The 14,951-nt window shown below is 33.9% G+C and overlaps 1 protein-coding gene across 1 annotated transcript; it reads right to left on the bottom strand.

The window, feature by feature from the left end:
* Positions 1–7,637: 7,637 nt before the first annotated feature.
* On the bottom strand, positions 7,638–10,845 carry LOC120179265 (acyl-protein thioesterase 2-like). Its single transcript, XM_039184907.1, has 10 exons — positions 10,799–10,845; positions 10,245–10,306; positions 9,885–9,999; positions 9,371–9,407; positions 9,181–9,250; positions 8,931–9,035; positions 8,425–8,575; positions 8,247–8,326; positions 8,046–8,139; positions 7,638–7,951 (listed from the first exon to the last, which is right to left on the bottom strand). Exons 2-10 carry the CDS (start codon positions 10,273–10,275, stop codon positions 7,864–7,866), a joined length of 771 nt encoding a protein of 256 aa, XP_039040838.1. The 5' UTR covers positions 10,276–10,306; positions 10,799–10,845; the 3' UTR covers positions 7,638–7,863.
* Positions 10,846–14,951: the final 4,106 nt, after the last annotated feature.

The following is a 14,951-nucleotide window of genomic DNA, read 5'->3' as shown; positions in this document are numbered from 1 at the left end:
TTAATTACTAATATTTTAATTTAAAATGTTAGATATAATTAGAATATTTTATTTATTTGAATTGTATATTTATATTTCAGTTTCAGTGGATACCTTATGCGAGCGATAAAGTGAAAGCTTGCATCCCACCCCACCTTAGTGGGTCATTAGAGGTATGGATATCGGTTATACCTCTTATATGTTATGCTATTATTGAGTGGCATCCAGTTGATCGCGTGCTCCGTCAGTATGGTTGTACGCAATATATTCCTGGAGCTCCTAGGAATTTAGACGACGTGCATAACATAGATAGACGAGGAAAGAAAGATGTTAACTTGGTGGTGAGACACAGAGATTGGATTGCGCTTTGGGAGAACCGATATACACTGTTGGCCCCTCGACAATATTACGCTGAAACTGGTCATATGGTTACGGATAACTATATGGACTGGTTTAATGAAAATGGGAAGCCGTTTCTACTTTCGGCGGAAGCACGAGGGGTTAACATTCCTAGGCGCCGAGAAAGACGTCAACCGTCTCAATATCATCGTCCCCCGACGCGTGGACGAAGAGAAGGCGCTATCGGTTCTGCATCAGTCCCACCACAACATCCTTATTCGTCGATGCCGCAGGGGTACATGCCCAGCCCTCCACTTCATATGCCAAGCCCACCAGTTTATATGCCATCTCCGCAGGGTTACATTCCGAGCCCGCAGGGTTACATTCCTAGCCCTCCAGGTTACATGCCTAGCCCGCAGGGTTTTATACCATATGGAGGTACATATATGACTATGTTTAATGATCCAGCATATGATTCATATGCATCTTATTTGGCTGGTTGTGCTTCTCCGCAGATACCTCAATCTCCATCTGGATCACATACATCGATGCCAATGTTTCCACAGTTTTCACAGTTCCCGGGGAGCGGTGGGATTGTTACTAGCACTCCTCCAGGGTCGTTATTTTATACAGCCCCTTCAGCGTCATCTACACCAAATGAAGAAAATGCTGCTGATGATGATAGTGAAGATGAGGAGACTGAAGAACAAGTTCCACGAAGAAATCCTCCACGAAATAGACAACCACCGCCATGTGGAACTCATTCGAGAAGACGACATCGGTGATCCAGTTATATTTAATGTTATTTAAATAATTATATTTCATAATTTTATGTAATTTGGTTATGTTATTTAAATGTTTCATGGTTGTTACATACATATTTTTTAATGTTATTTTTTATTCACATTTAACATTAAATGTTTGATAAATGTTTTTAAAATACAAATTATATTATTCAAAATTTAAAATAAAAATAAAAATAATATTATTCAAATTTAAATTTAAAATATAAATTATAATATTCAAAATTTAACATTAAATTTCAACTTAATATTCCAATTGTATTCGAAATTAAAAGTTATATTCTAATTATAGTACACAATACTTAAATTGAAATTAAATTTATCCATACATATGATTTTATCATTAACATATATATTAAAACGTATACATTAAAATCAACTTATGTTAAGTTCATCGATCGACGGAATCAGCCAAGAGGGGGGTGAATTGGCAATTTATTCAATGTCACATTTCAATGCTCATTCCATACAATTTCAATGTCACAATCAACTTATCACTTCACATTTATTCAATTTATCCATAACATTTTATCTAATTTATTCAAACTTCACATAACGTTTTAATTTAAGTTATTCTTAACTTGCTGAACTTTCAAAAGAAGTTAAATTTTGGTTATAATTTACCTGATTTACTGATATATCTAGTGTCCCCGAGGGACATGAGTGACATAATAGGGCAATGATAACATATTCTATGATGAAATAATGGAAGGCGCGCCCCCGGGAACGCGCCTTCATGTGAATAGTGAAATAATAGGTACTGATATATCTAGTGTCCCCGAGGGACATGAGTGACATAATAGGGCAATGATAACATATTCTCTGACGAAATAATGGAAGGCGCGCCCCCGGGAACGCGCCTTCATGTCCCCTGAGAAATAATAGGTACTGATATATCTAGTGTCCCCGAGGGACATGAGTGACATAATAGGGCAATGATAACATATTCTCTGACGAAATAATGGAAGGCGCGCCCCCGGGAACGCGCCTTCATGTGAATAGTGAAATAATAGGTACTGATATATCTAGTGTCCCCGAGGGACATGAGTGACATAATAGGGCAATGATAACATATTCTCTGATGAAATAATGGAAGGCGCGCCCCCGGGAACGCGCATTCATGTGAATAGTAAAATAATAGGTACTGATATATCTAGTGTCCCCGAGGGACATGAGTGACATAATAGGGCAATGATAACATATTCTCTGACGAAATAATGGAAGGCGCGCCCCCTGGAACGCGCCTTCATGTGAATAGTGAAATAATAGGTACTGATATATCTAGTGTCCCCGAGGGACATGAGTGACATAATAGGGCAATGATAACATATTCTCTGACGACATAATGGAAGGCGCGCCCCCGGGAACGCGCCTTCATGTGAATAGTACTCCGATTATAGACACTATTATATGCAACGTATTATAAACTTTCAAAACAACCTTCAGTTCACAATCTTTCAAATTCTCAAATTCCCAAACTCTAAATTCTCAAATTCTCTGAAAATGAGTCGTCTTTCTGCTGTTGTTTTGTATGATGGAGAAATTAAGGAAGCTGAAGAGGGGGTTGTTTTTGAGTCAGATCATTATATCCCCTTAACCTTGAAGAGAAACATCACAATTGAGGAGTTAATCACAAAAATTTCGTTAAAGATTCGTGTAGCAGGCCAGAGAAGACTATCTTCACTTCAGTACAGATTTCCTACTGAACTTTTTCCGCTCACGTATACATCATTTCAGCTTTCAAACGATGATGATATTTCTATGATGGTTGATGCTCATATGGGGAGTTCACAATCTCTTATTGAAATGTATGCTACTTTTTTTGAGGTTCGTGCAACTCGTGGTCTCTCATATTCCTCTCACTTTGGCATTGCATATCAAACTGATCAAGTTGATAGCCCGACACAACTGATCTGTAATGATTTCACATCATTAATGGCGGATCCAACGCCATATACCATGCCATCAAGTTCAATAGGAAGGCATTCATCTGCAACTGCTTATGATCTCAACCCACGTGGCTTCACCAATAATCCATATGGCAACATCTCTTCTACTTCAAGGGGCAGACATTCATCTGCCAATGTTTTCGACTTACATATGGAAATGCCAACGAGACGACAGTCTATTCACATCCCACATGATACAATGGCCTCAAGTTCAAGGGGAGGACACGCAAGCGGGAACTTATTTGACCTCAACATTGGATTATCGGAGGAACCCTCATCTCCACCAGAAGAACCTCTTCGGGAGCCAGGTGCAGATGGTGCTGAAACGGGATTATTCGTTGAACCTGACTCACCACAGTTTAACGTACATTCTGATGATGATGAGGATGACGTTCCGATAAATACAACACCAGCCGAACTTCCTGCACATATGTATGAGGCTGATTATGATGCAATGTATGAGCCTGAATTTCCAGATCTTCCTGATGTTGGCAACTATGGACTTCAATTATCAGTCAATGACGGTAATTTACATATTGGAATGGAGTTCGCATCGAAGGAGGAAGCAATGATGGCAATAAAAAGTTACAATATTCGTAACTCAGTTCAGTCCCGAGTTGATCGATCTAACATGGAGAAATATGTCTGCTACTGCGTCCAACGTGACAACGGATGTCAATGGATGGTCCGTGTATCAAAGAGGAAGAGGAAGAACAACTTATGGGAACTAACCAGATACAACGGTCCTCATACATGTTGTGCAACAGGTATAAACCAGGATCATCCCAACTTGGACTCCAACATTATTTGTCAAGCAATCATGCCCATTGTGAAGCAAAGCTCTCATATAGCTGTTGCAGTGTTGATTTCTGCTATACAGTCACAATATGGGTACACTGTCTCATATAAAAAAGCGTGGTTGGCAAAACAGAATGCCATTTGCAAACTTCATGGCGAATGGGATTCCTTTTACAACGAGCTGCCCAGTTGGTTTCATGTTGTGCAAAGACTTAATCCTGGGACAATTGTTGAGTTCGAAACTCAACATCATTACGTGAATGATCGAATGGTTCGCGATCGCTGCCAATTTTACCGAGTCTTTTGGACTTACCCTTAGTGTATTAATGCAGTCAAGTACTGTAAACCAATTGTCCAAATTGATGGTACTTTCTTGTATGGGAAATACAAGCAAGTTTTATTATTGGTTGTGGTCCAAGATGGAAATCGCAATATTCTTCCTGTTGCGTTTGCCCTCGTTCAAGGAGAAGACACTGAGTCTTGGGCTTTTTTCCTTAAAAATTTACGTTTACATGTTGTCACCAGGGAACGACTATGCATTATTTCAGACCGAGGAGCCAGGATAAAAGCAGCAATGGACTCTTTGGGTACAATGTATAGACCTCCACATGTTCAACATCGTTATTGTGTCCGTCATATTGCTGCAAACTATTACGAAAAATACAAGAAGAACGATGAACGTCAGTTAGTCGTGCAGATGGGTATGTTACTTTTTCCCAATTTTTCTATCAATTTCTTATTACTTATTTATACTTCATATTAACTATTACATATTCCTAATGGCTTAGGTTACGAACTCTTACCTCAAATGTTTGAGTCGATGCTACAAGAGCTGTTTGGCAAAAATAAGAAGGGGTGCGAGTACATTATGGACATCAGCAAAGAAATGTGGACAAATGCATATGACGGGGGGTATCGCTATGGTCATATGACAACAAACTTGGCTGAAGCAATAAATTCAACCTTAAAGGGGACGCGTCATTTACCAGTCACGGCGTTGGTTAAAACGACTTATTTTCGTTTGGGTCAACTCTTTGCAAAGCTCGGTAGACAAGCTCTTACTTGGATGCAAAACGGACATATTTACCACCCAAGACTAGTAGTTGATTTACAGAAAAAAGTGGCTGCATCAAATGGGATGTTAGTTACAAATTTTTCTCGCACCCGTGAATTGTTTCGTGTAACCGAAATGCCACGTCCGCTGCAAGGGATTGAAGCTAACTCTTTCAGAGTTAATCTGCAAGAGAGGTGGTGCGATTGTGGTTTCTTTCAAGCACTCAAATATCCATGCTCTCATGTCATTGCTGCTTGCTCACATTCGCATTTGGACTACAAAAATTATGTTGATCCCGTATACCAACTTTCACAAGTATTCAAGGTATATGAATTTGAGTTTCCGCCCATAGGAAACGAAAGAGACCCAAATGAGATTCAAACTTGGCTTACAATTGTACCAGATCCATTGCTATTGAGGGATTCAGGTCGTCCAAAAATCTACTAGAATACATTGTGATATGGATATTCGGGAGAAGTCAACAGAACAAAAACGATGTGGGCATTGTAGAAACATCGGGCACAATAGAAAAAAATGTCCAGCTCTGTTATCATCATATAACCGTTAACTCTTATGTAATTAATATTGTATTTAAATGAATGTTTTTGTTTCTAATAATTTAATGTTATTGCATTTATATAATTTGTCAATGTATGTACACCTAAATAATTTTTTTAACTTTTAAATACATAAATATATTTAATATATTTATTTAATATAATAATTAATATTATTAGTTATAATTTTTTTAAAATATAATAATAATTCCACATTCTAAGTAGAGAAAAATATTAAATTAAACAAATTAAAAGTTATTAAAAAATTTATGTATACGATGATACATTTAATGTTCTGATTGGAGGATTAAATTTATTAAATTAAATTTTCAATAAGACTAATTTTATAAAAATATGTAAGTCTTGAAGATTAAATATGTAATTATACTAATTTATTAACTTATGCATCAATATTTTCGTTAAATATTGATATGAGATGACTAGATTGATAACATTTAAATAATTAACTGATAAAATTAATAGATCGATAATCAAAATCAAAAATAATAATATAACCATATGTGTAATATTATAATTTCATACATTTTTCCTATAACTACAATAAAGTCAAAACTGGTTTTCATATATTGTTATATCATATTAATGTAGATAATTCACTCCACCTTTAACACACATTAACAAAATACATTTGATAATTCTTACATTATAATCGAAACATTTTACATAATATATTATTAATTTATAATAATAATAAAAATAAACTATTTATTATAAAACAAAATATGTGTCTGCTGAGTTGGCAAAGGCGGAGACGCGCCTTCCACACGTGGCATCCAACTCAGCGAAAACGCGGGTAAAGCGCGTCCCCGGGGACGCGCCTTTGCCAACTCAACAGAAAGGGTGTTACTTCTGGAAATATTGGTCAAACGGTGTCAAAAAGAGAAAATTTAAAGCAAACGGTGTCAATTATGTAATTTAGCCGATTGATGGCCTGTCGTTTTCCTATGGGTTGGTCTCTGGTCAAATCACAATGCAAGTCTTCGTATTAGACATGAAATTATATTCTCATCCTTTTTTTTCTTTTAAAATACATTGAATTACATCAACTTGTCATTAAACTAGGTTTAAATTATTATTTTGATTATTAAATTTTAAAAACTCTATACAATAATTATTAAATTTAATGAGATATCTTACAACGATAATTAAATTTAATGATTATTTTATAATAACTCGATAAATTGTATGATTATTTTATAATAATTTGATAAAAAATAATAATCATTCAAATCATATCAAACCATGAGGTGTTAAAGCTCTATTGACAATTATATTAAATATATTTGGAGTGATTATAAGATAATATATGTTGAATAAAATTTTATCAGTTTATTAATAATGCATATTTTTAAACATACCAACATTTTCGTATTACCATTAATATCATTCTATGTATATATAAATATATTAAACAATAATTTGCCTCTGTTTAGGGTGCAATGGGGTGTCCATTTGCTTTCATGTCAAAACAAAAGTCAATTCCATGTACATAAATGCTTGGTTAGTCAGCAATTTATAGGGAAAAGTATGAGGTGCAACAGTTTTAATAAAGACGTTATCGATTTTGTTATTTTTTTTATCAAAATAAGTAAAAATTTATCGAAAATATTATTATTTCTACTTGTTTTGTTATTATTGGGTATTTTATTAGTTTTGTTAACATATATGGTAAAACGTTATCTAAAACATTATTTTTTCTACCGATTTTGTTATTATTAGACACTTTACCGAAAATGTTAAAAAACATTAATGTTTTAGGTAAAAATAATAATATTTCTAGTAATATTTTACCGATTTTGTTAAAAAAAAAATAATAAAATTAATAACATCTTTTCTTAATTTTAGTTTTATAATAAGGGTATCAAACTGTAAAACTTTTCATTTATAGTATACGATAAGGGAGAATCCTAATGACCATTTATTAACCATTCAAGCTGAACATTCCTCATCTTCCTTTTCTTCTTTGCTTTGTCACTGTGTTTTTTTTATTTATATTCGAATGTGAATACGAAAAACCGATGTTCGACGTTGATATTTTAAGATAAATGAAGAGTTCGAACAGATGACTCCAACTGTCTGTCCCTGTGTTCATCCGAGAAGGACGACACAGGTGACACTTGAGTTTCAAGCATTGATGTGTATTCGAATGCGAAAATATCGAAATATACTGGCGAAACATAAAATTTACAGTCGGTACATGTTATCGTGTTCTGTCACAGAGTTCAAGCAAAGGTACCAGAACCAATTAAGAAATATCAACTACACGAGAAACAACAGGGTATGCAAAATTATCATCTATACCATGTATGACACCCATAACCAGAACGATTTTGCTTCAAGTGATGCAAAACAGTTTTCACGTCTTACGTGGATCGACCTTCGAGCCCCAGTTTTGAAGTTAACCAAGCACAGACTTCTTCCATCTCCTCCGGGATCGTATAGTGGCCAAGCCTAGATTGTCAAACAGATTACTCGGTTCAAGTCGATGAATTGTCAAATAGATAAGAAACATGAAGGATTTGTTAGACTATCGAAAGATCCATACCCATTGTAGGATTTGAAAGTCGTGTCCTTGAATCCGTTTGAACTCAGTGCTCGAGAGGATTTCTCACCAAATCTATATGGAACCACATCATCACCTGAAAACGAGCATGCAACATATAATGCCATACGCACTTCGAATGAACACCTGTAACCTTGATGCCAATCTACGATAATTTGCATAATGAAGGTAAATTATAAATACCTTTGCCATGGCATAGCAAAATAGGCAAAGACGCAGCACGCCTTGCAGCAGCATCGTGTCCTATTTTGCTTTGCAAAGTCCTGGAAAATAATAGGAATTATAACAATACACCAGACAAAAGGGTGGAAAAGGAGATAAAATGTCAAGCTCGTGTATGGAGCTAATGTAGGAAACTCACTTTGAACATGGAAGCCATCCGCTAAGCCCGACAACCACACTCAAATTGGCAGGATACGTGTTTCCGTTTCCATATTTTCCATGTGTAAAACAGGTTGCAGAGTATAGCGAGGTAGCTGCACCCATACTGAAGCCTCCAACACCAAGTTTAACTGTAATCGGAAAAAGCTTTGTTTAGAACAGTGTCGAAAACAATGACGGTGAACAAAACTTTCGTCGATAAAACTAAAGTGAATGCAATATTGCATTGGTTTTAAGCCAATCTAATCAAGCAACAACAAATTACAGGGTGTTAAACCGACCCCAAAAACAATAAACCCCGCAGAATGTAAGGATAGAGTTTGGCAGCCGAAAGATGTAAAACTTTATTTGTCATTAATTTTCACCATAGAACGAAGTATCTAAAATTCATTGAAAATATTTGGAAGAGAAATGGGAAAATGCTGCCCCCCGGAAAAAAAATCTAGCATCATAAAACCTCATAAAAAGGAGCAAAAGGGAACGTACTGTCAGCAGGCTCTGCTGACAGCAAATTTGTAACGTGTGCTGCAGCAGCATCCAAACCCTCTATATCATCAGGGGCATCTTCTGAAAGTTCACCCACATCGAACCCTGATGCATTTTAGATTAGAATTGAACAATTTGATTAGATTCAACTAAAAATCATCAAAATTGTAAGAAAACGATTTTAATGCATTTAGTTTCTATCATATGATTACGAGATAGCATTATTACAGAAATTTAAGAACATGCTTACAAGCAGTTGATGGAAAGCCACCAAATATACTTATTGGCTGAGTCGGGGCAGTTGGGCATATCCATTTAATCTGAAGCATAGGATCATCACAAGCACAAAAATTATGACGTAATCAAGAAGTATAAATTCATTGCCTAATTGTTAGAATAAATTCCAGTAAACATCTTTGGCTGCACTCAACCACCCTTACATTTGGAAGAGGGAGAGTCTCCAGGAGCTGGGACCAACTGTCAAACAAGATGAACAGATAAAATGAGGATGAGTAGGTATTCCAAAAGATATCAACGTTTTTCTTATCTAATATTCGAGATCATTTACCACAAAGATATGGAACACATAGGAAAGATAACTCAGAGAAAAGGTCGAAGTTTTGAAAAGAGTCGCCATTACCGAAATCAGGAGCAAAATAATCAAACACAAGCAAGTCAATTGCTATTTTCCTTGAAAGACTTTTGAACTCTTGAGAGATGGGAACAAATAGAAATAAACTCAACATGAATATAATAAACGAAATATTTCTCCCCAAAAAAATTGAAAATTAGAAGAGTGACGAGGGATCTGAGTTATCAATCGTTTCCTTTTCCTAGGAGAAAATAAGTTAAACCGATGGGATTATTGAGAAAATAATCTAAAACTTATTCACCAAAAAGAGAACCAAAAACCACAAACAATAAGCTTAGAAAGCGATGCAAAGTTTATAATACCTTGAACCATTATCACCGAGGCCATGTAGCCAAACTATAGTAGCTTGGTGCCTGCCTTTCGGCCTGACCACATAGGTTCTTCCGAACTCAAGTGCCCTCCTGACAGTTCTACCACCTGAAATTCATCGCAGTAAAGTTAAAAACAGTTTAAATTAAACCCGAGTTGGAGAAAAACAACCTCATGAATGCACAAAAAAAACTCTACTTAATTCGACATTTGTACCAATCAAGCATACAATGAAGAGAACAAAATGATTCAATCGACAAAAAACAATCAAAGTATTTAATAAAAGCTTGCTACTGAGCTCTCATTTTGGAAACCATCACCATGGCAGCAGGTAGGGAAGCAGATAAACTAACCACGGGAAACGGAAGGACCAGTGAAGCTCATAGTAGAGTGGCACCTAGCAAATGAACTGATCCTGCAAATGAACCGAAACCCAGATTTATATATTTCAAGAATAAAAAGTAAATTCTACAAAGTAATCCATCTTCAGTACAATGATGCAATATACTTGAGATTAAGCAACCAGGCACCTAGATTAAGCAACACTTACACTAAACTCAAAATTAGAAAGAAAAAAAAGGCACACTACAACAAATTCATCGGAAATAAAACATTTCTAGCTAATCCAGATTACAAATGTTTCGAAACCCATCATAAAATGGGACTTCAACTCAAACTAAAATGACGGTATGCATATGAAAATAAGATATAGGAAGGAATACCGAAAGAGGAACAAGAATGAAACTTTGAAAATTCAACTTCTTCTTTTAAAGATTAACAGGTCGCAATGTACTGCGAAGTGAAATCCAGTAGATTCTAGGATATTTTTTTTAAAGAAGAAAGCATTAGCCGGGGTAAAGAAGAGATCAAAGAACCGAAAAAGGGGTTTAGGGTTTAGTCAGTTTACCTTTCTTCGACAATGACTTCGACTTGGATGCGAAGTGCCCGAAGGCTTTAGATATGAAAGATCTCTCTTATTTTGGTCTCCAATCTCGAATTAAGTTATTTTATTTACTAAAGGAATAATTATTATCCTTTGAAATCTCAAATTTTGCGCATTCATTTGTCAAATGGATTAAGGATTTTTCGAACATTTATTATTTTATACACGAATCAACTTATTTCAGTGGTTAAATGAATTGTTCTTATTCTTAGAGGTCACGGATTCAAACACCAGCGACTACAGTAAGATGACTGAGTGTTTATTATCAAATGACTGAGAGTATTTAAAATCGATACTATTTTATAATTACCTTAGCTTAATCGAACAAAACATATATTACCTTATAATCAATTTTAAATTAATAAAAAATAGTTATATACATTGTCATATGAGTACGATTATTCAATATCTATTCGATTCATCATACTTCTTATTCTTCTCATCTCCTATTAATAAGAAAAAATTACTTAAAAATAACTTTTGTAAAAGAAAGAGAGATAAATTACATATTTAATACCTAAACTATCATTATTTCTTTTTAAAATTACACCTAACGTTTAATTTTCATTTCATTTTAGTACCATTGTTAAAAAGCATAACGCATTTAGTATGTAAATTATCAGTTTTAGTCCGTTTTAGTACCTAAACTTTGAAAAAAATTCAAAACTTAATGTTAAATTTTGAACGGGATATGAAAATGAAATAAAAATTAAACTTTAAGTGTGATTTTGAAAAAAAAATTTAAAAGTTTAGGTACTAAAACGGATCATGATAATTTAGGTACTAAATGTGTAATTTATCTAAAAAATAATATTACCTTATAAGAAAAAACATATATTACCTTATAATCACTCTTGATTAATAAAAAAATATTTATATACATTAGCAGATGAGTACGATTATTTGATTCATTATACTTCTTATTCTTCAAATTTATCTTGTGATCATCCCATATTAATAAGAAAAAAATACTTAAAATAAATTCTGTAAAAAAAGTAAATTAAATATATAGTATATAAAATGTCACTTTTTTAGTATGTAAAATATTATTTTTGGTCTGTGTTTTAGTACATAAACTTTTAATTTTTTAAACTTAACGTTAAATTTTAAATGGGGGATGAAATGAAATAAAAACTAAATTTTAAATATGATTTTGAAAAAGTTAAAAGTTTAGATACTAAAATGGATCAAAACTGGTAATTTAGGCACTAAACGTGTAATTTATTCAAAAAATAATATTTTGAGGAATAAAAGGAAAGTGAGACAATATTCTGAGTATGATTATAAAAGGAAAGTGAATTTTTTTGAGTTGAGTTGGGTTTATGAAATTACAACTCGAATTTAATTCGAGTCAAGTTTTCAAGAGTTAAGTAAAAAAAATTGGTTCTTCGAGTCAAGTTTAATTTCGCTCACCCCTAATGTCACGTGTCACCGTTCGGTTGGAATATTAACTATTATAAACCCTACTCGACTTGAAAAAAATTCAAGTTCAAACTGAGTTGTAAAATACAATTCAAATAACTTGAATAACTCAAAAATTCTAGTAATTAGTGAGCTTATTTTCAAGTTTGAGTTGAGTCTTTCGACTTTGTATCATAAATGTATATCACATATGAAAAAAATGAAAAATACACATGTATTGTATATGGTTATAAAAGATCATTTAAATTGGAATAAAATAATATCATAATATTATAAATATTTATAATTAAATTTAAAGAAAAACTCAAAAATTTGACTCGCCTCTAAAAAATTCTAAGTCAACTTCGAGTTATAAAATAAGACTCGTCAACTCGATTTTTTTTTACTCAAGTCCACTCGGCTCGATCCAACGTTCACCCCTACGTGGCATGACATGTGACATCATTCGATTGGAGGATTAAATTTATTTTAATTTATTAAAAGTATGACTAAATTGAGATAATATGTAAATAACAATGATCAAATGTGTGATTATATCAAAATATTTAATGTTGTTAACGGTAGTTAACTCGTAGTTAACTCGGGGTGACCACGTCTTTATTAAATAAAAACGAAAGTGACCACATCTTAGTTAGATAAAAACGAAACTGACCATATCTTATGTTTTTAAAATTAGTGACTAAAAGTAGACAAAATGCAAATGTAAGTGATTTTTCATGTAGTCAACCCTTAAAATTTGAAAAGGATTATAAATTAAATTTCTAAATTTATATGTTTATATATTTTTATATAATAGGCGGAAAACATCATAGGTCTATGTAATTTAAAGAAAATAATGTAACATTCGTATTATTTTTTTCTCAATGTGTCTCTTTGACCAACATTTTTTTATCGTTTGATTGTTATGATACTGACGTGACAGTTCACTGTGGTGACGTGACGATCTACGGTACTGACCTGACAGTCAATTTGCCATGTTTAAGTTATCAATTTAGCCTATATGTTATGTTATTTGTCACGTTATTAACAACCATGGACTGTCATATCAACATCGTGAATCAATACATCAGCACCATGAATTGTCAGGTTAGCATCATAACAATTAATGACAAAAAAATGTTGGTCAAAAGACCATATTGGACTTATTTTCTGAGTTTGAGTATCACATTAAGAGAAAAAATAACACGCGAGTCACATTGAACTTATTTTATGAGTCGAAAATAAGAAGAAAAATATAATACCAGAGCTACGTTAATTTTTTAAAAATTCGACTTTTACTTTTTTTTTAATTTGAGTTTGGAGACAATTTTCTACCTGTGAAAATCATCTTTGTTGGAAGTGTAGACACCAAATTTCGTCCCATTATAATATTTAATATAAAACATATTATATTTATTATGTGTTATATTATTTATTTGTTTATTGTTTTTTTTACAGGCCCAACAGAATGTTCTGGTCCAACCCATACCTCACAGCACACAGCCCAGCTGTACCAGACCCCACGGCCCGAACACAACAACCCTAGTTCATGGTTCTCAGCTGAGCGCTGCATACCCGAGGACTCCCCATGCTCCACGCCTCGCCAACACGCCCGGTTCTCTCGGTCACAAGCAACGGTCGTGGGTTCCAAGCAACCAACAAGCATTCAAACAATGAATTTCAGTTTGTTTAGGACTCTATGACTAAAATAGGATTTAAATAAACTATAAATTCATGTAATCAGAATGGATTGAGGGGGAAGAGGAGAACAGAGGTACTCTTTAGAAAGGGATTTCCCTGAAGTTGTAACGCCACCGACGAATGTTTGGAGAAATACAAATTTCTTTTTCTTCAGATCTGTAAAGATTTCGTAATTTTTAGGAGGTTTTGAGTTCGGATCTGGGTTGGGGGGAGAAAAGAAGTCAAAAAGAGTGTTGATTTTCTTCTTCCGAGACCGACGACGGTTGTAGGCGCGACGGAGTAACGGCGGAGCGGCAGTGGAGAGGTCGTTGGTTTCTGGGCTCGTCAAGAACACCAAAGACAATTGATGAACGAAACAAAGAAAAATAAGTTTGGGGTTTTGATTCATTATTTTTAAGAGTGTGAGCAAATGAAGTGTGTTAAAAAAAATTAACTCATTAAAGCAACCTGGTGAGCCCATAAACCTGCGCCTTCTTCTAGGATATGGTACATGTCTTTCCTCGATCCTTCGACTTTTCCCACAATTTATTTTGGTCCTTAAACCCTTTTTGCATTATTTAGTTTTTTAATTTGGCCTTTAAGTTTTCTATTTCTCTTGTTTTGGCCACCATTCGTTGTTATTTGTTCTTGTGGAAGGTTCACAAGTTAAGTCCATTATATTTATATTATTTCGAACGTCCCATATGGCTTTAGTTGTATGCGTTTTGATCCATGTCTCCTTTTAAATGTATATCTAAGCTATTTTACTATTGATATTTATTTACTCAAACTTTGCATGTCACTGTGTTGCGATTTATTTCTCTTTTTGTATGTATTTAATTTAATATATTCTTTGTAATTTCGCTACTGTTTCATTTTAGTTATAGTATTTAATCTGAAACCCATAATTTTGGTTTTCCTCATTATAATTTATTATTTCTTTAATCTAGACATCAACTTGCTTGACAAAATGATATAATTTGTTTGACTTTGTGGGTTCACTTTGTCCCATCTATAGGTTCACTTTGTATCATCT

Source organism: Hibiscus syriacus, unplaced genomic scaffold, assembly GCF_006381635.1.
Source record: "Hibiscus syriacus cultivar Baekdansim isolate YM2019G1 unplaced genomic scaffold, ASM638163v2 tig00003632_pilon, whole genome shotgun sequence".
In the NCBI taxonomy this organism is placed as follows: domain Eukaryota; kingdom Viridiplantae; phylum Streptophyta; class Magnoliopsida; order Malvales; family Malvaceae; genus Hibiscus; species Hibiscus syriacus.
The sequence above is the reverse complement of the archived record's forward strand: the minus strand, read 5'-3'. Positions and strand labels throughout refer to the sequence as shown.

Bases quoted from the DNA above. Each gene is read 5' to 3' on its own strand.
- LOC120179265 (XM_039184907.1), bottom strand. From the start codon at position 10,275: ATGAGCTTCACTGGTCCTTCCGTTTCCCGTG. The intron at 8,576-8,930 runs GTACGTTCCCTT...TTCCGATTACAG, and splicing joins GTCAGCAGAGCCTGCTGACA to TTAAACTTGGTGTTGGAGGC. The intron at 8,327-8,424 runs GTGAGTTTCCTA...ATTATTTTCCAG, and splicing joins GGATGGCTTCCATGTTCAAA to GACTTTGCAAAGCAAAATAG.